Source organism: Symphalangus syndactylus, chromosome 17, assembly GCF_028878055.3.
Source record: "Symphalangus syndactylus isolate Jambi chromosome 17, NHGRI_mSymSyn1-v2.1_pri, whole genome shotgun sequence".
Classification (NCBI taxonomy): Eukaryota; Metazoa; Chordata; class Mammalia; order Primates; family Hylobatidae; genus Symphalangus; species Symphalangus syndactylus.
In genome coordinates, this window is record NC_072439.2 from 45,791,940 (window position 1) to 45,818,209 (window position 26,270).

General features: G+C 34.5%; 1 protein-coding gene across 5 annotated transcripts in view; it reads right to left on the reverse strand.

Moving 5' to 3' along the window:
• The window catches only part of NELL2 (neural EGFL like 2), a 447,696-nt gene that overhangs the window by 192,091 nt on the left and 229,335 nt on the right, over window positions 1-26,270 (reverse strand). For all 5 annotated transcript variants that reach the window (XM_055246787.2, XM_055246786.2, XM_055246790.2 and 2 more), the window contains 3 exons: window positions 11,148-11,239; window positions 7,830-7,932; window positions 250-378 (listed from right to left, as the gene is read on the reverse strand). In XM_055246787.2, coding sequence (XP_055102762.1) covers window positions 250-378; window positions 7,830-7,932; window positions 11,148-11,239 — 324 coding nt within the window. The remainder of the gene's footprint in view (window positions 1-249; window positions 379-7,829; window positions 7,933-11,147; window positions 11,240-26,270) is intronic.

The following is a 26,270-nucleotide window of genomic DNA, read 5'->3' on the forward strand; positions in this document are numbered from 1 at the left end:
AATTTCACAGTGGAAGAATTGTTCTAATTCAAGAAACCAGCCATATTAACTTATTAGTCTGACATATAGCAGATAGCTGAAAAACTTTAATTTGAAAGATAATTATTTTTAGCTGATTAATATGCTTCAAATTAAATTCACTGCTTTTAATGGGCCCATCAACTTGACAACCTGGGAAATTAATAAATTTTGCATGCAGTAATCCTAGAAAATTTATACAGCTGAGCTACACATCATTACAGGGATTACCTTCACAGTAGGCATTATCCTCTCGAAGAGCCCTGAAACCATCTCGGCAGCTACAAACAGCCCTGTCATTCAGATTTCTGCAGACAGAATTCTCCATGCAGTTATGCCTTTCAGAACAAAAGTCATAACCTACAGAAAAAAAAAAAAGAAATTTATTAAGGTAAATGAAACTATGACAATGCGAATTTTTCCTACTTAATATTTTCTTTAATTTTGAAGCTATGACTCCCTAAATAATTTTTAATTAGTATCTTCATCAACATTTACAGAAGAATCACATGCTATGAGTACCGAAAAGTTCTTCTTTATGTTTAACTCAATTAACTTCTATTTCAAGTTAACTCCATTTCTTTTGTGGTTTTTGACTTTATAAATGCTATCTAGTCCCTAATATTCTAATTATAACTCTCCATATATCTGAAAAAAAGAAATATTAGGGTCCAAAATGAAGATTTATAATATAGAAGATAACACAATGAGAAGGTAATCTGGCAACTGGAGGTTCAACATTATCAATACCTGTGGGTAAAACAAACCAAGCCAGATGAAATGTACCTAATGTGTATTTAAGAAATTAGACAGCTTAGCATCCAAAAAATAAAAAAACCTGTCTAAATGTGTTAAAGATGAATATTAAATCACTTTAATCTAATTTTCTCTAGAAATCTGCAAGGCAAAGTATGCTCACTCTAAAGAGGAAGAAAATTTTTAGGAATTACAGAGATTTCACAGATCTCAGAGTCTTTATAAAAGAAAGAAAAACGGAACATTTTATAAATAGTGACAGCAATCATGTGTAATTTCTCAAGATCTCTTTTTGTGGTCTGAATCTCTTGTTCAAAGATCATCTAAGATGCTGAAATGAAATCTTCAAAACTGGAATCTATATTTAATGGAAATTACATAATTATATGTAATTCGACCAGTTTTAAATTGCTTGATGTATGTTATCTATCTAGTTTTGCACTTTCTAATGGATTACTATTTTAGCCCATGTAAAGAAAGAAGGTGGCTGGGCGTGGTGGCTCACACCCTTAATCCCAGCACTTCGGGAGGCTGAGGCAGATGGATCACTTGAGATCAGGAGTTGGAGGCCAGCCTGGCCAACATGGCGAAACCCCGTCTGTACTAAAAATACAAAAGTTAGCTGGGCATGGTGGCAGGTGCCTGTAATCCCAGCTACTCTGGAGGCTGAGGCAGGAAAATTGCTTCAACCTGGGAGGCGGAGGTTGCAGTGAGCCAAGGTCGCGCTGCTGCACTCCAGCCTGGGCAAAAGAGTAAGATTCCATCTCAAAAAAAAAAAAAAGGACTAAAAAAGTATATTTCATATATCCTAGAATAATCTGATCTACCTATAAGCAAGAAAAGACTTTTACTTGTGAAAATCATATAGATGGAAGTACTACATTGGTTCGTCTTATCTGTAATCAAATTGGTGTTCATTCTGATTAGAATTCCAGAGTTAAAACATACTCCCTATTAATGCAACTATGATGTATAGCAAAATATTATTGGTACAACTTAATAACCCTTAAGAAGAGTAATGTTCCAAAAATGTAATAATGCCATTAAAAAAGAATAGAAAAATAATCAAATGACTCAGTGATTTCTACAAAAATAAAATAAAATCGAACATAGGTTTATTAAGTCCAGAAAAATATAGTCAATAACAGCATTTAAAATACTTGGCAACTTAGCTTCTTTTGACAAGAGTCTTCACAATCTAAATTGTCATGATTAAGGCTGTACATTTAAAAGTAAAATTCTTAAGAAGAGCAAAAGTTAAAAACGCTTTCTCCTAGGATCTTTTTATTTCCTTCTTTAAATAGCTAAATTCAGATGATATTTCTTCAAATGTATTCTACTGTCTTTTTATAATGCCTGAGGGGGAACAATTTCAGCTAAAAAGTCATCTTCACTATCTATCCCAATAGCTCAGCACAACATCAAACTAACTAAAAAGGCTTCAAAAACCACTTTATATTTATTCTATATTAAAACAAAGTTTACTAAAAAATAGCCTACTCCTCAAGATATACAGAGAATTAAGAAACAAAGCTCTAACACAGTGCTAAGTTTCTGCATAATTTTTCCTGTACTGTTTCAAACAACTTTCAGAGGACTGTGAATAAGAACGGATACCATTTCTGATACACCGTTTTTTCAAAACCTTCCTTTAACTTTTCACTTGGTTGAATTTTCTCCTCTCCCATCTTGGACTCTGCCCAATATTATCTATGCCATATGTGATATGCCACCTCTATTATCATCCATTTTCAGTTCTGTTTCAGTAATGGTGAGACCTCTCATCTCAGCACTAAACATCTTGCACACATACACTATGTAGAGTTTAATTGCTGCAAGAATTTTCTCACTGTAACAGTGTGATCCAACTTTCACTGTTTTAGGTAAAAATTAGGAAGTGCCTTGCTTTTTATCAGATGGGTTTTTTTAAACACAAATACTTGAAAAATTAAAATTTCAGTCATTCGAATTCCAATTCACTATAAACAATTCAGCTATTTTGATTCATTCTTCCAACAGATAAGTTGATTGAATCTACTGGTTATTTTGCAAAATGCTAGGGTCAAAAAGCTAACAATTAATGGATGGAAAATTCAGACTTGATTTCAAGTGGGTTGCTTCTGATCTATAGGGAATAGCTTTAAACAAATCAGAGTATGGGTTGGCAACATAATCCTACTATCTTCATAGTTGCATTTCCATTCATATGTGCTTGGCTTTTGGAGTTGGCAGGCCTGAGTTTACATCTGATCTCTGCCACTTACTTGCTGTGTAAATTACTAACTGTACATTAATTAACCTTTCTAAGCCTTCAGTTTTTCTCACCTGTAAAAATTAGTATAATAACTACCTTGTAAAAATGTGAGGTTCCAATGAAATTATCTATGTAAAAGCATAATAATATATTATTTGTTAATAACTAAAGTTATTAGAGCACTACTAAGCTGAAATTAAATATGTTGAGATCCATAAAAGAAAATTCAAATATTTGTCATAGACAGATGGATGAACCAATTATCTAATACAACCTAGCCTTTCCTTGATTTCCTTCTTTAGGTTTTAACTTCAAGGATATTATGTTCTCTAATCCCTTTGCAAGCTTTACAAAGTTACATAAAGTTCTATGTTTTTCTATGAAGTGTAGACCTTTTGGTAAAATATAAACATGCATTCCTATATAATTGGAATAGTAAGCGAGGATGGATACAAAAGATTATGTGTCAGTAAGAACAGTATATATATAATACATAATTATCAAGAGAAAGAGAATACAATAATTTTGTGGTGAATATTTATAGGTTTTGCCTAAAGGCATCTATTTCTTGTTTTTGTGGAAAAAAAGAATAACCTAGTTATACTATGGAAGAATCACTCACCCCTACTTTCAGCCCATATGCTTATAAGAAAATGGACTCTACTCCTCCACAGGATACAGTCACACTAGTCAATGCATTCCACTGGCCTGGACACAATAATTTCTTCAGGTCAGGGCATATTATGTACTTCAAGCTAATAAAGACCACTGAAACTCAATTCTGGGGTTTTTATTCAGTGTATGAGAATGCTGAGCTTTTTCTTCCACCTACTTGAATGGCATAATGATATGAGCGTAAGATTGTAGGGGTACAGCTGAGAATACATCGAGCCTCAAAATAAAGCTACCTCACAAGAGATAAACTGAGAGATGCATCAAGACAAAGGGACGAGATTTGAGAGCAGAATCAAGCTACACCTGAAGCCAATTTACTCTCTGCTTATTGGGCCTACATATTCCATTTTTTGCCATGAAACTTGAATTGGGTGTTCTATCACTTGTACATGAAAGAATATTAACTTAATTTAGGTGTTCTTTGCAAGATAATGGATTATCCTAGTGTTTCCCAAAGTGTATCTCATGTACATGGATGAACATAAAAAAATACTAATACCAATGGATTTCTTTTATTGTGTATAAGAAATACAGAAATCTAGCAAATAATCCTATTATTTCATGGCTACCACCGCTTAGGAATAAAACTAAATCTTTTAAAAGTGAGTCGACTATAGTAGGTATTTTAAAATTAACTATATAATGGTATTAGCAATATATACATAGCACATGGCCAGAATCATGAAGGTGATATTTGAATAATATGGGAAACTATGGGTTATCCAGAAGTTTCCCAGGGAAAGGAGAACTGACACTAACTCAGCCTTCTGCATGTGGATGCCCCTATTGCTTATAATTATGAGTTGAGATGAAGTAAATAATAAATTAAGGAGGGCCATCTAGTGAATAAGGCTTAATGATCTTGCGGGCAGACAAAGTGGTTGCCAAGGAGGAGGAGAAGAACCAGAAGGACTGTGGATATAAAGGTTATCCATATTATTTCTTTATCTTTCTAAATCAGAATCCTCACTGAATCGCTGAGTGTCTGTCATGTGGTAATCTGTTATAAGCTTCCTTGAAAGGGCTCTCTAATTTGAAAAAAGCAGAAAACTTTTCTGCTACATTTTTTCTGATCTGCTACTACAGAAGATGGCTAGCTACAGGGTACCTAGAACACAGTCTTGGGTGAATTTGATTTAGCGCCTACCGACTTGGAGCCTGACTTCGGTGTGTAGCTTAGTTTCCAACCACTGGCTGAGCCTCTAGCGAAAAAGTCAACACTTCATCTCATGCTCTGCTCTCAGGGAATATTTACTAACTGTTGTCCAACAACTTACTCTTTCAGATGTGAACACACCATCTTTAGCACTATACAAATAGGCCTGGAAACAGGAGGCCAATTTTATCACAAATGAATTTGTCACAACATATCTTTAGGAGTTGACTAAAAATTTAAGCCTTGAAAACTTGACTTCTTTTAGTTTGAAAGTTAGAAACTGCCAGGAGAACACATGTTTATTTTATATATTTGAATCGGAAATTAATGCAATCTTTATTAAAAATAGTGCTAAATATTTCAAGAAGAGCCAATCTGTCCAATTTCAGTTTGAGGATTATCTAAGCTAGTGGTTCACAATCCTAGCTGTGAAAAATAATTTATCAGGGATTTTTTTAAAATAGTATTGCCAAGGCCCCACTCCTATCAGTTATATCAGAATCTCAGGCGGAGGAAGTATTAGTGATGGTATAACCTATCATTGTATTTTTAAGTATGCTATGTAAATACATTATTTTTTAATTGTAAATAATTCAAATATAACACAATTTTACTAGCATTTTCCTTTTATTAACTTGCTTTTCATAATATATTAGGACTCTTTTAAAAAGAAATGGATGTAGTTAAGGTTTCTCTTGATATCTTACAGGCCCTATTTCAGCTTTTTACCCAAATCTTATCCTACCCAACCTTGACTAACTTCTACACTATTCATCTCTGTAATTTCTGTATAGCCCTTGGACACCTGTAGTGTCCATTAAAGACAGCCATTAAAAGTGGCCATAACTTTGCAGCACTCTTATCTATGGTGAGGTCTATTTCCCCTTCTCTTGAATGTGGGCTGCCTGTGAGTGCTTTGCCCAATTGCGTATGATAGAAGTGATGTGGTGCCAGTTCCAGACCTAGTCTTTGAAGGCCTAAGCCACCATTTAAGAAGTCTGATGATTACCCTGCTGGAGAGACCATAGGAAGAAGTCCTTAGATTATGTAGAGAAGGAGGGAGTGTCAGCTGGCTCAGCCTTCTAACCAACCCTACCAAGGTGACCAACATGTAGTGAGGCCATCTTGAACCTCTCAGCCAAGCCCGGCTTCCAGCCCTACAGCATTGAATGACCCCAGTTAACACCACGTGGAGCACAAGAATCACCTAGCCAAGCCCTGTCTGAATTCCTGACCCACAATACTATTGCTTTAATCCACTGAGATTTGGAGCAGCAATAGATATTTTTTTGCAGCAATAGAGAACTACTAAAAGTATGGTGCTGCTTGCCATCAGCATTAGCACCACCTAGGAGCTTTTTTGTAGAAATTCAGATTCTTAGGCCTGACCCCAGACCTACTGAATCAGAATCTGCATTTTAATAAGATGCCTAAGTTAGTCATATGTATATTTAAGTTTAAGAAACACCAATATGGCCTGCCTATGTGTAGATCCCAAAGACACTCTAGTCAAGCTGCAAACTGGAGGACTAAATCCAAAGAACATTCTTGATTCATATCAAAATTGCACATGTGCTTTGTGTAAGGCACTGACTTACGCACTGTGAGAGTGAAAACTCTTATGGTCCTTATTCTATGTCTATGTGATCATAGTTCTTTTTAGAAGTGTTCTTTATTACTGCAGAGTTACCCTGAAAGCTCCTTGAAGGGCAGACCATGTCTTAAACCATTTTGTAATTCCTAAAGAGCCTCACACAAAATGAGATTTAAAAACTCTCTATTGAGTGGATGGAAAAGTAACTTAAAAACTAAAAACAAAACCAAACTGCACCACCCTGCTAAAAATGGGAGTGGGCGATCTAGGATCTATCAGATCCTATGCCCACTTTTAATAGAGCACGTTAAAAGAAAACAAAATAGTATATGTTTCATAATGTTTCTTTGTCTTACTTTTTCTATTTAAGCTTTGTTTTGCATCAATATAAAGGTCATTATTCAAACAAGTACTAGTAGCTTATTTGGGGCAGTTTATTATACAGCACCAATTACATCAGTTATAAGTACCAACTACATACCAGGTATCATACTAAGTATTAAGGATACAGAGATGAACATAAAGACTCAGCCCTGCCCACAAGGTGCACTGTCCAATGTAGAAGGTGGATTCACAAGCACATTATTCCAATATAATACAGGAAGGCACATATAATTTCATGATTGGCAAGGATCTTACAGAGTTCCATATAATCAATGCTTTAATTTAATACATGAATCTATAATAAGATACCTAGTTTAAAAACCTTTAGTGATGGAAATTCACTGCCTCCTGGGGTGGCCTGTTGCATTTTCGAATAGCACAAATTTTAGTGTTTTCTTATCTTCAACTAATAATCGAAGTCCCTTCTAATTACTAGTTCTAGTTGTATCATATCAGAGGCAACACAGAACAAACAATGTACGTCTGATGGCCTCTCCATTCTCAGTAGTCCAGAAACCTATGGGTGAGAATTGAGAGTAGAATCAAGAAGAAAGGGATTTGAAGTAGTCATAATGGAAAATATTCTAGGTAAGTTATAAAAAGAAGCTGAGGAGAAATGAAAAACAAACAAAACTCACTTGCCAAGAAACAGTAGCTGCCAATAAAATAACTAACTCAATATTGTTGTGTAACTTTCTTTAGCAAAGCTCTGCTGACTCCAAACCAGCACATAGAGAGACATTTAGAGATCCAGAGCTTGAGACAGGTTCAAGACAACTTGCAGAAACGCATGGGAGCAGTTTGGTTTTAATTCAGTTCAGTAAATATTTCATGGCTACCTACCGTGCTACTCTCTGCCAAATTAGGAGAGCATATAGAGAAATACTATTAGTCTATGGAAATAATTTGCTTATGAGAATTTCTACTTCATGTCAGTTGTACTAGCCTACTATAATAACTCTTGCACATAAATCTTTTCAAAAAAGTCTTACCTTTACAAACTTTGCAACAGCTGTGAGACAAGGTAATCTGATGAGACTCTGGACAATCCAAAGCTGGACAGCCTGAACTCTCAACAAGTTTCATGGTCTGGTCCTGTTCGACAACAGAAAACAAGTGCTTCAAATTTTATCATTAGGACTTGTTAAGAAGTTCCCAGATCCAGCATCTGAGAAGGATCTTTTAAGATCCAGAAATTTTTGTCCTGAGGACCTCTGCACAGGTCATGGGCTCACTCTCAAAATGACATCAAATCCCAATTGGAAAGTCTTTAGAATAAGCAAATCTTTAGAATAGGAATCAGCCACACTGATTCCACCACACTGCAGCCATGTCTATAATTTGCCAAGCATCTGGGTAATCCTGGAAAATTTTGCTAGTTTTACAACACATTTGCAAGCCCAGATGACAATTGTGGCAAAGATACAGTTTGAATTACATCAACAGCTTTTGGAAAAAAACAGTAAATTAAAATTGAGCTTTCGAAACATTTCAGTTTTCTTATAAAGTTTTATTATAAGGAGATTCTCACAGATGATTCTCGTAAGAAATATTGGATGTCTTCCACAAAACTACAAGGAACATGAGGGCAGGATTCATGTCTCTTGTAAATTAATGTCTAGCACATTTTCAGGCACATAATTGGCACTTAAAAAATTTCTTGAATAAATGAATAAATCAATGTAAAATCATTGTAGTTCTTGCAGCCAAAAAGATTGAACACTTCCCAAGGAGAAACCAAAATACAAAATACACTTCTGATAATTGAAGTATTCTTGCCTTAGGAGCAAACATTTGTTTTCTATACTGTTGGTCTCCAATCTCCTAAAAACAAGGATCATTAACTATGTTATATTATGCTAACCAATACATAAGTAATTAAATAACTCTTGGAACTTGCAAGCTTCCATTTTAACTACTGCTCAATAGCTTAGACTTGTAGATATAATTTCTGCAAGGAATGCTTTCATAGAAGAGGTGCACATTTCAATATCTGCCTTTTCCTGGCTCCTTTATGTAAAGGACCTTCTCCAAATCATAAGCTCTTGTCAAGAAGCTTGGCAGGAGGCATGTATACAGTGGAGTCAAATGCTAGTCTTCTTTTGGTTTAGTAGTAATATCAGTTCTGGAAATCTGATTTTCTAAACCACAGTGTTTTTCTGTGTTACAATGAAAGTCACAGACCCCTAGGACTGCTAATATTTTCAAAGCCACAAAACTGACAATAAAAGAACAAACAGGGACTAGAATTGACAGCCCAGAAAATGGATGTGTGAGAGAGCTGTCAATTCTGCAACATAGTAAATATAGGAGCTAAGGGCCTTGAAGGGAAAAGAAACTGTGGAAGTCCTTAAAGTGAAGAATTTAGTACAAAAGCTTCTGATGATCTGGTAGAGCTGTGCTGTACAATCAGTAGTCACTAGCTACATGTGGCTCTTTTACACTGTAATTGCAAAGTATGCAGGAGAGTTTGAAGACTTGGTGTAACAAAAGAATGTGCAATATTTTGTTAATAAATTTAATATTGATTACATGTTGAAATGATGATATTTTGGATATATGAGGGAAAATAGAAAAAAACCAGTCCAACAAAAATTATGTTTGTGGCTTGCATCATATTTCTATTGGATGGTGCAGCATTAGAAGGTAGAAAATGGTGCCTTTTGTTTGAGCAAATAAAAGGTAACATTCACTCATTTATCTAAAATTTATGAGCACCTGCTGTGTTGCCTCTATACAGACTTCTAACTGAACCTATTTAAAATCAAATAATCTTATACAATAGCAAATTTAAAATCCAATAGGCAATTATACCAGTACATTTCTAAACCACAATTATCAGTATTATGAGACACATTCTGGTAAAATGAATAGGATACACACACACACACACACACACACAGAGAGAGAGAGAGAGAAAGAGAAGTAGAGAAACTTTAAATGCTCTCAAGATTTTTAAATTTAGAGCCAAAATTTTAATGTTAGAGATTACTATTAGAAGCCAGCTGGCAGAAGTTTTCTTCCCTCCTTGAAGTAACTTCTTTGAGTCTCTTTTCTCATTTTGGAGTTACTAGATCTCACTCTGTCTTCCAATTCTTTTATCTATTGTGGGACTTACTCCACTTAAAATGGCATCGGTGTAGGGATGCTGATAAAGGAAAATCCATCATCTTGAAATACAGGTTGAGGAATTCATGTTAATGTTCCTGTGCCTCTATTCTCTAAGATGAGAACCTACATCATTGGAAAGCTGATTTAAAACTAAAAGAAGCAGAGAGGATACTTTATAATGGGCATGAAGAAATCAGAGCTTTCATGTTCTAGAAATCAAATCCGTCAAAGACTTGCCTCTTTGCATCTCCTCCTTGCTTATCTCAAAGGATTTCCAAATTAAGATGCATAAACTGGATAGCTTCTTTCAGATTCAATTTGTCTTGGCAAAATTCTCAGGATTTTCCTTTCCCTCACTCTTAGCAATCATAGTTTATTGGTGGTGCCAGCAGCATAAATCACTATCTTAATTTTCTACATAATTTATACATGCTAAATCATTTCCCAAACCATGTATAGGAGGTATTTAAAAAGGAAAATTAACTATCAAATAAAAATGAAACCCTAAAGCAGAAATTTTATATATAGACAGTTTCCTTCATATAGAATAAGGATTTTAATGTAACATTAGGGTCAAGAAATATAACATTATAATTTACAAAAGACAAACATGAAAAGTGTTGTGAAACATATTTAGTTTTTCAATTAGTAGGTCAAGGGGCAAAAATTCAAATGAATCACATTTGCTTCAGAAACCTTGGCAAGTAAATTTGTAAGGAATTTCCCTTTAACTAATTTAAAACACTCCTTCCAAAGGGAATTAGATAAATATCAGTCTCAACTCCATCCAATAATTAATTTTAGTTAGGTAGTTTTTTGTTTGCTTTTTAATTGAACTGAGCAATACTTTTCACACGGTACAAAATCATGAGTGACAAAAAGCTAAGTCTAACTTCACCTACATTTTCCTCCCAAGAGCAAATAAGGAGCTTATTTGAATTTGGAAAACACAGGACAAATTCACAAAGCTTTAATTTGACAAAATCGCATTTTCATTTCTTGGAAAAATTGTTTAACAACTGCTAATTTACATGCTTAAAAAATGAGAAGTTCTTTACATTCAAACTATAATTAATATTGTGAATTTTCTCTTTGCATTCGAATTTCAAAAATGTATTTCAAGGTTGAGCTAGTAAAGAAACTTTCATTGTGTTTATAAATAGAAACAATTTTGAAAGACCCATGAATAGTCTTCTTACCTTGCACTCATAGAGAACACACACTCCAGAAGAGGAATAAACGGTATTTCTTTCTCCTTCAAAGTAGGTTCGTCCTTGAAACTGGCATATCGCTTTGGAGTAAAAAATACATATATATTTATTTTATTGGGAAAAATAGCTTAGAAGGGATCGGATCATCTTGTAACAGCATTCCACGTGTTTTACACCTTTTTTCAACATGTTTGACTAACCAGAAACCTCAATTCAATCTACTGCAAGGCACATGTAAACTTAAATTAGTGTCATGCAAATTAAGTTGAGAGAGTACAATAAGATATAAAAAAGATAAAGGGCAATGACATGTCTGCATTAGACTCTGAAAAAGTGGTGTCAAAAAGCAGACTTACAGCCAATTACTTGCCTGATAGATGATGTCCCACTTAGGGCATATTAAGTAGGCACTTAGGGCGGCAATAAATCAGGGGTAATATGAGACTCAGGGAACAATATGAGAAAAGTTTTTGTTTTATATACCATTACAGAATTTTAAAATAGAACATTATAATAGAAAGAAGGTATATTTGTTTCAGCACATCCATGTAAGTTTTAAGTTTTATGGTTTAGTGTTACTTTATTTATAAGTATGTATGGGTTAGGGCACCCCATCTAGGACGCTGAGAGGTCTTAATCTGAACCTGCCTTGCTTCCATCACAATTAAGTGAAATTTTTAAATGTAACCTTAGATTCCATGGGAAAAATATGTTTTTAATCCATAAAAATGCATAGAGTATCAAATAATCTTTTTCTAAAACTTGCAAAATATTTACAATTCACACAAACACTTAGCCAACAGAAATCATTTCCTTGTTTTGAAGTATTTCACACTACCTACATTGACTCATCACCTACGGTGAAACAGATTTACCCTAAAGCTAATGATGCCTAATTTTCAGCATCCTTCTCTGGCTTAGGCTCCTTGTAAGATGCTGAACTAAGTTCTCCTTTCATAATTTTGTATTGTTTATCTTTGAAAGGGCACCCAATATTGTAGATGCTTCAGATCCCCATAACATCTAGATCTACCCCAAGATAATTATTTCAAAGACCAGTGGAAGTGATCAACTGATACAGACTCCGGCAATTTGTTCCCCACATTTACTAAATCCAATTTTTGTTTTAACTATACAAATTCTATAAAGTGAATGGGTATATTTTCTTTTAATTCCACTGTGTGAATTATGAGAAATTGTTTCACTCTTTGGAATTTATATATCCCTATTACCTTTAAAAGTATCAACTTGCCAATAATAAAGAAGAAGGAAATTAGACATATTTTTATTTTTTAATTTTATTATTTATTTTTTTCTTTTAGAGACAGGGTCTTGCTGTGTTGCCCACAATGGTCTCAAACTCCTGTCCTTAAGTGGTCTTTCTGCCTAAGCCTCCCAAAGTGCTGGGGTTACAGGCATGAGCCGCCATGCCTGGTCTATTCTCTTAATAATATCAATATATTGTTGTACAAATATTCATACCCAAAGTATAACCTGATTCTCACTTTCCTTGAAAAACTATTTTAAAGTTGCACATTTAAATAATAGAAACCATGCACGTTTTTAAAAATGTCATCTTTCAACTGATCTCCTTACACAGCATTTATTAACAAATTTGACTACATAATGCATATCTCCTAGCCAATCGATTCTGAACTTTTTAGAGCTTGCTAGCAAAGAATAAAATTTACTTGCACTAATCATATGACTCAAAGTCTGGCTAAAATATGCTCACTCGTGAATATTCAAAATGAAACTATGGATTTGTCAGTTGCATACTATCTATCATATTATGAATTAAAATGGTATGTGCATTTACTTAATAAACATGATTGATTGCAAAATATATCTCTCTGACATCTAATTTTTAGGATTTTTTTGTTTTTATGAAACTCAGTAACCTCAACATACCAAGACCTAGCATATTGCATGTTTAATTATACTTAATAAGTACTATATTTTATAAGATAATGAGAATAAACAAAACCTTTCTTACATCTATTCAGTACCTGCCATTCAAAGGTTTCTAAGCCTATTATATTATATAACTTGATAACTGTAGCCTATTCAAGTCCAAGCGTATGTGGAAGAAAAACAATGGTGCTCTAAATCTTACACAGAGGGGAAAGGAAACATTGTAAAAAAAACACAAGGGTAAATTCTCCTTATTCAAAGTCTTTTGATAATTTAATATTCATGTAGAGCAGATGGGCCTTCTGTTCGAAACTCTTAATTCAAAAGACTCAAATAGGCAACTTGTGGGACAATAGGGCACCAAATGGAGCTTGGCAGGGAGGGAAAAAGCACAAAAATGAATGAGGTCACAATTGCTTAATTCTCTTTCAAGCAATGAGCACAAGCAGGATGAAGTTGGCTTAGAGAGAACCCAAAGTGAGTGATTTTTAACTCATTTCTTTTTTGATCAGTTGCTGTAATTCTCCATAAGTCTAACGTTGACATGGAATATTCAGTATTCAGTAATACTAGTAGGATATTTCTTCCCTAGACTCTTTAGAGGAGAAATGTGAAGAAATTCAAAAAAGATATAGTGATTCCTAAAAACACTGCAAGGAATCATAAAAATGCCATTAGAATGGCTCTAGGAGTTTTCTAAGAGAAGACTGAGAGAGCAACAGTCATGTTAACCTATTCATACATTTAACAAATATGTACTGAGCTCTATTACATGTTAGATACTCTCCTAGGTACTGGAATTCAAAGACGAATTTAATGTGCTTCATGCCTCAATATTTAGTAGGGCAGACAGACTCATACACAACTAACTCTAAGAGAAGTCAAACTGAAATTCTATGATTAAATAATCCATAAGTTATATGGAAACTCAGGAGACCGAACGAACTTCTAAGAAGGGACAGCTGGATTAAGATTAAGAAAATAAACAAGGGCTGGTTAAGGATCCAGACTGTGGTAAAAGCAAGGGATCATCATTACCCTAGGGCTAAGGAACAAGAGAAGAAAATGGTTTTACTAGAGTCCAGTGTAAGCCAGAATTAGGGAGGAGAGGTTGCCTTGTAAAAGCTATAATCATGACAGCACAGCTACTGCCAGAGACATAGCTTGGTGCTGGAAAGAAACATGGCCAACCTTCTCTTCTCCTCCTGCCTTCCAATTTCCTGCCAGTGTCCCCATTGGTGAACGCTACTTGAAACTAGCTGGCAAGGAGACCAGACTGATGCAGGCAGCAGAAGTCAGGCTCCTGGGGGATGGAGGACAAAGAATGGAAACGGGAGTGTGGGGTGCCCAGGAACAATAACAAGAACAAATGTCTACTACGTTAATTCACTATAAGCCATTAAGAGGTCTAGTTTACCAGGATAGCTTGCTCAGAAGGGCATGAGAGAAAACACAGAAAGAAAAGATTTGAAAGAGAAAACAGATATTTTTAAAATGTTGTCCCTCCTTGAGATTATCAAAATGAGGTTTATAGGCAGCCAGAGGGTAAAATGAGGGAACTAAGTTCTGGGAAAATCAAGTGTGTAAACAGAGGAGGGAAAGCAGATCGGGCCTATGCCCTAATTTTAACCAAGGCGAACCTGTGCAGGTATCAGGTGCAAATTCTGAGAGATAACAATAATTGCTGCTACCACAATGGCTACAGGACCGTCCCTGGAATTCTCTAACTGAAAAGTATCTGCCTTCTAACCTCTCCCCAGTAGAGTATAAAGTAAGAAAATTCACTTCCTCAATAAAATAATAAAGGAATAATCATTTTTACTATATTTATTGCTCCTTTTAACCATGTTAATTGCATGCACATGTTTATAGCCAGAGGCTTCATTTCTTCCCTAGTTTTGTTGTGTGGCTTGTGTATATGTGAGTGAGTGTGTATACCACATTAAGTTCTTTATGATGTAACTTCGGATTTCTACACCTCCAATCACTTACTAGCTTAAAGCAGAACTGTTTCAATTAGGCCATATTTTCAAAAGTCTATGCTGAGTGATCGATTGAATATATTATGTGTATATACGTTAAGATATAAAACTTCTAGGGAGATGTACTTAATTTATTCATACAGGCTTATCACTTTGTAGACTAAGAAGCTATACCATTTTGAAATCATATTAACCCATAGAACCGCAGCTACTCGTTAGTTATTAATATTAAACAATGTGAAATGCATATTTACTCTGACTCTAGTAGGTGCTGCTGTTGGCATAACTCCAGGGAGTGCATTCACATCATGGTCTATGTGATTTAGGTCACTCAGAGCTTTCCTGCACACAGTCTACTCAGTCATAAGTGGAGACATTAACAACTTGGAGAAATTCAATAGGACAATATAACACTTGATGTATACGTTCTATCAAGGCTATCCTAAATATTACAAATTGGATAGTCACTAGCATCATAATTATGAGAGAATCCAAAAAAGCAATTAATAAAAATTATTTTCACTTCATTTTCCCCCATTTTAAGAACATAAAACAATTAACAGCAAATAGGAGTCAAGAGATGCTACAGACAAATTTAGAAGTCATCAGTTGTTAAAAAGTGAAAGGTAATTTATAACACAGATTGAGAAATGGATAAGTGAAAGAAGCCAGTAAAACTTTGAAAATCCTAAGTTACACATTAAAATCTTGATTTACTGGTCATTAATGCAGAGATGGCAACTGCAGTTTCCTCTAATGAGATTTAAATGAACTTCAGCAAACCCTTGTAGAAAGAATTACCTAAATCTATCTAAAAACATTTCAGAATATATAAGCAAAAGGGCATCATATTCTACTTTTAAACATTTCCTCAGTACATATCTAGCTTTTTCCTCTTATTACTTGATTTAAAATACATGCATCTACTTTAAACTTCCCAATTGGTATCAATACCTTTAAAAATGATTCCTTACAAAATTAAAAGTTATAAACACCAAAAAGAAAGCCAGTGTAATTCACTTAAGTGAGTCATGGGACTTACAGTTTCTTTAAAATTCTTTTTCAAAACACCAAATATCAGTGTTCTTTGGATTGATTGTCTGTTAAGGACAGAGTTTTATATAGTAATAGCTTTCCAGTGGTATTCTTTGAAATTTTGATTCCCTTTGGGAGACTTCTCAAAAATGTATAATAGCAGTTACTTCATTCTGAGACAATATTTTGTTGGTGATATACAAATCAAAGTTGTTGGATGAGAAAAAAACTCTAACTATAATTATGTATATTTGTATTCTTATTATACATTCTTTAAAAGAATGTACAATAAACGCATTCATGAGGCAGGCTAAGATTCTGCAAAGTCAAACAAAAAAATTTAAAAGTGTTTTAATATTCATAAAAAGCTCCAATCAGCTATGCTGCATTTATCCAGCCCACAATCTTTTTTTGTAATCCGGACTCACTTGGAGTCAATTCTTAACAATATGGTCATAATAAAAGTCTTGAGCACTAACTGATACAAATTAATCTCTCTCTCTTCTCTACAATGCTTAAATCTCTATTATAGCACTGAATACATTTTCCTTTTCTCTAGTGAGTTGTACACTTTTTCATCATTTTTATCTCAGGACAGAGAGTGTCTTACTTGTCTTTGGATTTTATTCAGCACCCAGCATGGACCCTGCATAATATACTCTCAAGGTTTGTTAAATTTTTTGGTAAATTCTCTTCCAGCTTCCTGTTTGATAAAGAAATCTAAAAGTAAGTGAACTGAACCTCTCTAAACCTCCTTTTTCCCTTTACATTTGGTCTCACCTGTGGAGTTTGCATCTTATAAAAAAGATTCTATAGCCTGTGTCTTACAGAAGGAGTCTGCCCTTTCTGTAAAATGACAGCTTACTTTCAACATCTGAAACATCTGAAATGGGAGCAGTAAGAAAGTAGCTGGTTACTGTCATAGCAGCAACTTACTAACATGAATAATGCAAATTAGCATGCTCAAAGTCTGCTCGGACAATGTAATGACAAAACTTTCTTCTTTCCCTATATAAAACCAGTTTTTGTGAGTCAATGCTATTTAAAATGATCAGAAGTTTAGAGTGCTTAAATAATTCACAAATTCATGAATTAGACATGATCCTGCCCCTTAGCTAAATCTCATTAATTGTTTGGGAATTTAGTTGTTTGCCAAACTAATATTAGAGTTTAAGAAATGAGATCTTGATAGTAGTTATGCAACCTCCCTTTTCTGTTTTATATACATCATGTCCTTGGGCTTCTAAAGGACCAAAGAGTGCTTCCCATAGGGGGCCTTAATTTAGGTCAGTAGCTTATTCTTCCAAAAAGAGAACAGGCCCTGAAATACTATAAATTTAGCAGTAGTGAGAGGTTAGGAGGCAAAGGAGGATAAAAGTACCTCCCAGAATAGAACAAGAGCAAAAATTCAAGCACCCTATCCAGATCAGCCTTTAAGTTAGAGAATGTATATGCTGAGAAAACAAAAATTGAATGTTCGTTTAGAAGTTAATAGCAAAAAAGCACACGCTATTGCTGTAAGCAGAGATTCAGCATTTTTGACTCTAACTTTACCAATTTAAATGGCAATCTAAAAATATTCTGAAATTCTTTTAGTTTAGCTGCTTTTCTGTCACTAGTCTTGTTCTTGATCCTGGCTCATATACCATAGAACAGTCTATTAAAACAATAATATAATCAATTCATTTAGTCCTCTGACAATATGAAAAATAAATTGAATGACTGGAGGAGGTAAAGATTTAGAGGAAAATACAGTATTTGTGTCAATACTTAAATACTATTAAAGCGACAAACATAGACACATGTGAAGAAAGGTTTCATTACCACTAGACAAAGAAATATAATGTATAATATAGTAAGGAAAAGTTTACATATTGTCACTTTCAAAGTTAGAACTAGAATCCATATGACAGTCCTTCTGTGCATCTTTTCTTACCACCAACCCGGTGAATTTGGTCAATACAGGAACATCATGTCTTTGGTTTAACTTTGTGTAACGTTTTTTTTTTTCAAAATGCCTAGCACCATTTAGACACATGTTGTTTTGATGTTATAGTGACGAAGATATTGAATATAAAATGCTGTGTGAACTGCAAGGCATGATTCTTTTCGTTATAAACCAAATATTACTGCTCAACTAAGAGATTACAAGTAAAAAAACATTGAAAAAGTGATTTTGCTCTTTTAGAACAGTTTCTGGTGTGCAGGTAAAACAAAAGACGAAACTGTTGAGGGGCAGCTCTATTAGGAGGACATTTTTGAATGCAGTTTCGTGAGAGCTATATTAATAATTCCACTATGCAAAGAATGTGGGCCAAGATAAGAGAAAAAGCACACGGTTAAAGGGAGCAAGCTCTGTGTAGAGTAAGGCAAGCGGAAGGGATGGCACAAAGACGAGGGAAGAGAGAGCAGAGGAAGCAACTGAGGAGAGAAAAATTTGATAGAACACTGGAGACGGAACAGGAGAAGGAAAAGGAGTAAGCAACAAAATGATAAACAGGAGAACCAAAACAATTTCATAAAGACTTGGGGCAAGAATGGTAACACCTGGTGAAAATAAGAAACTTTTTTTTTTTTGAGACAGGGTCTCACTTTGTTGCCCAGGTTGGAGTGCTGTGGCACGATGAACTGCAACCTCAACCTCCCGGGCTCAAGTGATCCACCTCAGCTTCCTTAGTAGTTGGGACTACAGGCATGCGCCAACATGTCCCACTAATTTTTAAATTTTTTTGTAGAGACAGGGTCTCACTATGTTGCCCAGGCTTGTCTTGAAGTCCTGACCTCAAGTCATCCTTCAACCTTGACCTCCCAAAGTGCTGGGATTATAGGTGTGAGCCACCACACCCGACCTAAGAAACATTTATTGACACTGAAACACTGTAGTAGAAAGTCATCTTCCCTGCCTTCAAGGAGCATTCAGCCTAATGTGGGAAATGATGGGCACATGCACAGGTAACTAAATATAACTCAGAGAAGAACACAGTCTTACAAGGGTGGAACTGGAAATGCTTCACACAGAGGAGTGTTTGAAAATAAGCACTGAGGGTGAAATGATTTAGCATGATTTAAATCAGGAAAAGAGTACTCATAATACATTCAAAAATAGAATAATAATCACAATAATATACTTTGTCCCAGGATTCCAGTGAACATCCAGTCTAGAAACCTATATTACCTGGAAGTGATTTCTTATAAGTTGGTTTTACCTATACTCCCAAACTAGTAGGCTGATGGATCTCAACCATAGATGCATATCACCTGAAGAACATTTAAAACTCGATGCCCGGCCGGGCACGGTGGCTCACGCTTGTAATCCCAGCACTTTGGAAGGCCAAGGCAGGCAGATCTCAAGGTCAGGACATCGAGACCATCCTGGCTAACACAGTGAAACCCCATCTCTACTAAAAATACAAAAAAATTAGCCGGGTATGGTGGTGGGCGCCTGTAGTCCCAGCTACTGGAGAGGCTGAGGCAGGAGAATGACATGAACCCAGGAGGCGGAGCTTGCAGTGAGCCGAGATTGCAGCACTGCACTCCAGCCTGGGTGACAGAGCGACTCCGTCTCAAAAAAAAAAAACTCAATGCCCATTTGCATGCCAGACCAATAAAAAAATTCTGAGGGTAGGACTTGGGTCTTTTAATATTTTAGAGCTGTCCAGGTAGAGCTAAGTTGACAACTATTTTATTATGCAGAGAAAGGGGAAATCGAAGAGAAAAATAAAATTAGCATTTGAATAGAGGCAGTCCAGAGATATTCAGTAGAAGCCTTTTTATCCTATGTTATCTGATGGAATTTGGCCTATTGTTTGAAAATAATCAGTTAAACTGAGACATCATATATGACAATAAATGTGTACCTTAAACATTTTAAACACACAAATTCACACTCAATCATGTTTTGATGTTGAACATTTTAGTATGGATTCCTTGATTGTGCTTTATTGTAGTCTTGATTATATAAGTAAACCTTTCAATGTGTTACCTAGAATTTCCAGTATAAGTTTCATTTTGTTTGGGGTTTTTTAAATGTAATAAGATAGATACTTGCCCAGCAGTCTGAAGAGAAATAATTTTAATACCCTGTTTTCATCCACATTTATAGTTGTTTTACTGACACATAATTTCAGAGTACCTTTTCTAAGGGAACTCTTATACACTGTTGGTGAGAATGCAAACTAGTTTAGCCACTATAGAAAGCCATTTGTAGAGTTTTCAAAGAACTTAAAGTACAACTACCATTCCACCCAGCAATCTCACTACTGGATATATGCCCAAGGAAAATAATTCATTCTATCAGAAAGACATATGTATCTGAATGTTCATTGCAGCACTATTCACGATAGCAAGGACATGGAATCAACCTAACTGCCAATCAACAAGGAACTGGATAAAGAAAATGTGCTATATATATATATATACACACACACACACACACACACACACACACACACACATACCATGGAATACTATGCAGCCATAAAAAAGAATGAGATCATACCCTTTGCAAAACTTGGACACAGCTAGAGGCCATCATCCTAGACAACCTAACACGAGATCAGAAAAGCAAAAACCACATGTTCTTACTGATAAGTGGGAGCTAAACACTGAATACATATGGATGTTAAATTAACAACAATAGTCACTGGACATCACTAGATGGGGGAGAAAGGGAGCAGGGTGTGGGCTAAAGAACCACCTGTTGAGTACTACGTTTGCTGCCTGGGTGATGGAATCATTGGGACCTCAAGCCTCAGCATCATGCAATTTATCTATATAACACACCTGCATATGTATGCTTTAATCTATAATAAAAGTTGAAATTTGCAGGATACAAAATCAATGTACAAAAATCACAAGCATTCTTATACACCAACAAGAACCAAAGTAAGAGCCAAATCAGAAAGGCAATCCCATTCACAATTGCCACAAAAGGAATAAAACACCTAGGAATACAGCTACCCAGGAAAGTGAAAGACCTCTACAAAGAGAATTACAAAACATTCCTCAAATAAATCAGAGAAGACACAAAAAAATTGGAAAAACATCCCATGCTCATGGACAGGAAGAATCAGTATCATTAAAATGGCTACACAGCCCAAAGCAGTTTACATATTCAGTGGTATTCCTATAAAACTACCAATGACATTCTTCACAGAACTAGAAAAAAAAAACCTACTTTAAAATTCATATGGAACCAAAAAAGAGCCTAAATAGACAAGGCAATCCTAAGAAAAAAAAAAAAAGCTGGAGGCATCACAATACCCAACTTCAAACTATACTACAAGTCTACAAAAACCAAAACAGCATGGTACTGGTACAAAAACAGGACATAGACCAATGGAACAGAATACAGAGCCCAGAAATAAGGCTGCACATCTGCGACTATCTGATCTTCAACAAAGTTGACAAAAAAACAAGCAATAAGGAAGACTCCCTATTCAATAAATGGTGCTAGGATAACTGGCTAGCCTTATGCAGAAAATTGAAGCTGGATCCCTTCCTTACACCACGTACAAAAATCAACTCAAGATGAATTAAAGACTTAAATGCAAAACCCAAAACTACAAAAACTCTGGAAGACAACCTGGGCAATACCATTCTGGACATAGGAATGGGTGAAGATTTCATGACAAAGACACTAACAAATTTTTGCAATGAAAGTAAAAATTGACAAGTGGGATCTAATTAAACTTAAGAGTTTCTGCACAGCCAAAGAAACTATAAACAGAGTAAACAGACAACCTACAGAATGAAAGAAAATATTTGCTGGCAAGGTTGCAGAGGAAAAGGGAATGCTTATACGCTGTTGGTGGGAGTGTAAATTAGTTCAACCATTGTGGAAAGCAGTATGGTGATTCCTCAAAAAAACTAAAAGCAGAACTCCCATTCAGCCCAGCAATCCCATTACTGGGTACATATCCAGACAAATACAAATCTTTCTACCATAAAGACACATGCACGTGAATGTTCACTGCAGCACTATTCACAAAAGCAAAGACATGGAATCAACTGAAATGCCCATCAATGACAGATTGGATTAAAAAAATGTGGTACATAAGCACCATGAAACACTATGCAGCCATAAAAACAATATGTCTGTTGTGGGAACATGGATGGAGCTAGAGGCTATCATCCTTAGCAAACTAACGCAGGAATAGAAAACCAAATACCATATGTTTTCACTTATAAGTGGGAACTAAACGATAAGAACTTATGAACACAAAGAAGGAAACAGCAGATACTGTGGTCTATTTGATGAGGGAGGGTGGGAGTAGGAAGAGGAGCAGAAAAGATAACTATTGGGTACTGGGCTTAATACCTGGGTGATTAAATACTGTGTACAACAAACCCCAGTGACATATGTTTACCTATGTAACAAATCTTCACATGTACCCCCAAACCTAAGAAAAAGTTTTTTAAAATTCCATTATGCATAACAATGAATACATTGAGAAATATTATTAAAACTTTTACTTAGTGAAAATTATTACTGTAAAAAGTAATTGACAAGTCCTTCAATAAATAATTTTAAAAAATAAAAGTAGATATACACACATAAAACACACTTATAAACTAAGAAAGTTAAAATAAAATTTCCAAAGGAGAAAAATACATTTACTGAAGAAAGAGTTGGAAACATATTTTACTGAATGAATACAAATCATCAGGAACTCTGCTAGATGTATTTCTTTAAGTTTTGTTATTCCTTCAAACAACTTCATGAGGTGAGAAATATTATCTATCTTTGTGTTACATATTTTAACTGAAACCTAAAAAAGTTTGTGTTGCCTAAAGTGGGTGATGCAATGGGCTTCACTTTCTAGTCCAGTCAAATCTCCATATCTCTAGTTAATTAACCCTCAGAACCATGGGTTAGAATTTGGACTCATTCAACTTCATTTCATTCTAAACCTTAAAATACAATGATTTGCCAATGCTTTTCTAACTAAACATAAAGGTAGAGTTTAGATGTGTTATACCTAAACTTGAATATAATCAAGAAAATTTTGATTGCAATTGCTTTCAAATGCTTGCATTTTATGTTAAAGACTTACTGTGTTTAAAATAAATGTAACTTTAAAATGAGAAAAACAGTACTTTTTTAGTAATTTTAGTGTATCACCTTTTTCAAAATCATTCAACTTGATTTGTATAAAACAAATCTTATTTCATTTCATATTTGTATTTAGTTGATTTATATATTAGTATGTATTTATAGCAGTTAAAAATATTACAATTATTATATAAACACAACTTACATAAACAGGGTTGAAAACATAAGTGTAAAGGCTTAGCCTCAAACTCAGTTGATTTCTTTTAATTTTTAACAGAGCCAATGTAAACTGTCAATGAATGTCTGTCAAATCACCTGGAGATCTTATTTAAATGTGTATGCTGAACAGTAGATCTAGAGTGAGACATGAAATTCTGCATATGTAACCAGGTCTCATGGGATACTAATGCTGCTGGTTCAATGATCACACTTAGAGTAGCAAGATTATAGATCAGTAATTATCAACTGGACTTGCACATAAAAATTGCACATAGGGAAATTGTTGAAAATATCTGTGTGGAACCCAAACAAACTAAATCAAAATCTCTAGGAGAGGGACCTAGGCAATCAGTATCTTTCAAGAGAATCCAGATGATTCTAATGTCTGAGCAGTGTTAAGGATTACTGGTGTAGACTCATCCAACTAGTCAATTTAGGGAGTTTTTACTATAAATCTCAATCCTAGATAATCCCACTCAGTAATGCACAGTTTGCTATAAGAATCAGACCAAAATTATTCCAGATGCTTCTTAAATTTTAAATAATTTGCTTATGAATATGACTGCAAAAAGAGTAAAAAAAAGTAACAGAAGTGGAAAAAATGGAGAAGAAGAGGGAGATGGAGAGGCAGAATGAGAAAGAAAAGCAGAAAGAGAGAGGAAGAGAGAAAAAGAAAACAAGTGAAATTCACATTTACTGTAGGACTAGAGATTGAGCCTTATTAAACACACCTGTACTTGTATCTTGGGACAAAATATTTGTTGAGGTATATCATATTTTATTCTTTTCAGATAATTTTTCTCTTTAGGGGTCAATTAAGTAAAAGTTTTTGACAGCTATGCTAAATGAAACATCGAGGTTAAAATGTTAAACACATTATGTTAACTCTGTAAATTAAGAATTAAATTATCACCAAAATCAACCTTCTCACAATAATAAATAATCAAAAGAAAATTTGGTTACATTACCCCCAAATGCCTCTGGAATTAACTAAGAAGCAAAAGGGCTTCCCCTAATCCTTCATGTCTTCAGTGATGCTATTATATATATTGATGAACTTCCCCTCAGCCACATTTATTGAGAATAATACTGTGGAAATGTTCTTGTTCATACTCTCACTCACACACATACACACAAAATTATTACTTTAATGGCTATTATATGCCAGTCAGTGTGCTCAGCCTATAAAAAAAATAAAACATAAACCCACAGACACTGACCTAACGAAATAGAGGTATGTGATTACCTGAAAATAAGTCAAAATGTCCATCACAATGCTGCTGAATGAGCTCAGGAAACTGATACATGAACAAAGTTGGAATATCAATAGACAGTAATTTTTTTTAAATGACCAAACAGATATTTAGAATATCAATAGACAGTAATTTTTTAAAATGACCAAATAGATATTTAGAATGTAAGAATACAATAACTGAATTGAAAAATCCACTAGAGGAGTTTAACAGTAGATTTGATTAAGCAGAAGAACCAGCAAACTCGAGGACAGTGCATCTGAAATGCAGTCAGAGAAGCAAAAAGGAAAACAAACAAAAAAGAATAAAGAAAGCCTAAGGGACTTATGGGATAACATCAAGTGAACCAACTTACGCATTTGGGGATCCAGAAAGAAGAAGATAGAAAAAGGCAGAATGCTTGTTTGAAGAAATAATAGCTGAAAACTTCCCAAATCTGGGAAAGGAAATGTACGTCTAAATTCAAGAAGCCAAAGTAACTTCAGCAAGATTAAATGCAAACAAAGCTACACAAAGACACATTATAATCAAATTTTCAAAAGTCAAAGACAAAGAGAATTTCAAAAGAAGCAAAAGAAAAGTGACTAGTCATGTACAAGGGAACTGCCATCAGACTATCAGCAGAATTATCAATGGAACCATTGCAGGCAGAATAGAGTACAATGACGTATTTAAAGTGTTGGAAGAAAAATCCACCAACCAAGAATACTATACATAGCCAAACTGTGCTTTAAAAATTAAGAAAAAATAAAGACTTTCCCAGATAACAAAAGCTGATGAAGTTTATCATCACTCAGCCTGCCTTACAGAAAATGATAACAGAAGTCCTTAAAGTTGAAATGAAAAAATACCAGACAGCAACACAAAAGTATATAAAAGTACTTTTTAACTGGTAAAGGTAAATATATAGACAAATACAGAATACTATAATACTCCAACAGTGGTGTATATATCACCTTTAATTCTGGTATATAACTTAAAGATAAAAACATAAAAATAACAACTGTAAAAATGTTAATGGACATGCCACCTAAAAATGGTAATTTGTGACATCAGTGATAAATAGTGTAGGGGGAGAGGAGTAAATAGGTGTATGGAAATAAAGTTAAGTTGTTATCAACTTAAAATAGATTGCTGTATTTTATGTCAGCCTCATGGTAACAACAACAAAAATTCCTATTGATGATACACAAAAGAAAATAAGAAAAGAATCAAAAGCATGTCACACACACACAAAAATCAATGAAACACAAAGGAAGACAACAAAAGAGAAAAAGCAGGATAAGAAGCTATAAGACAAACAGAAAACAATTAACAAAATGACAATAGTATGTCCTACTCAATCAATAATAACTTTAAAAGTAAATGGATTAAACTGTCAAAAGACAGAGAACAGCTGAATGAATTAAAAAAACAAGATCCAATTATACGCTGTCTACAAAAGACTTACCTAAGATTTAATGACATAAATGGGCTGAACATGAAATGTTTGAAACATATATTTCATGCAAATGATAACCAAAAGCAAGAAGGGATAATCATACTTCTATGACACAAAATGTACTTTAAATTCATAGCTGTCACATAAGAGACAAATAAGGAAATTATATAAAGACAAGACGGTTTATATACCATGAATAAATGACAATTATAA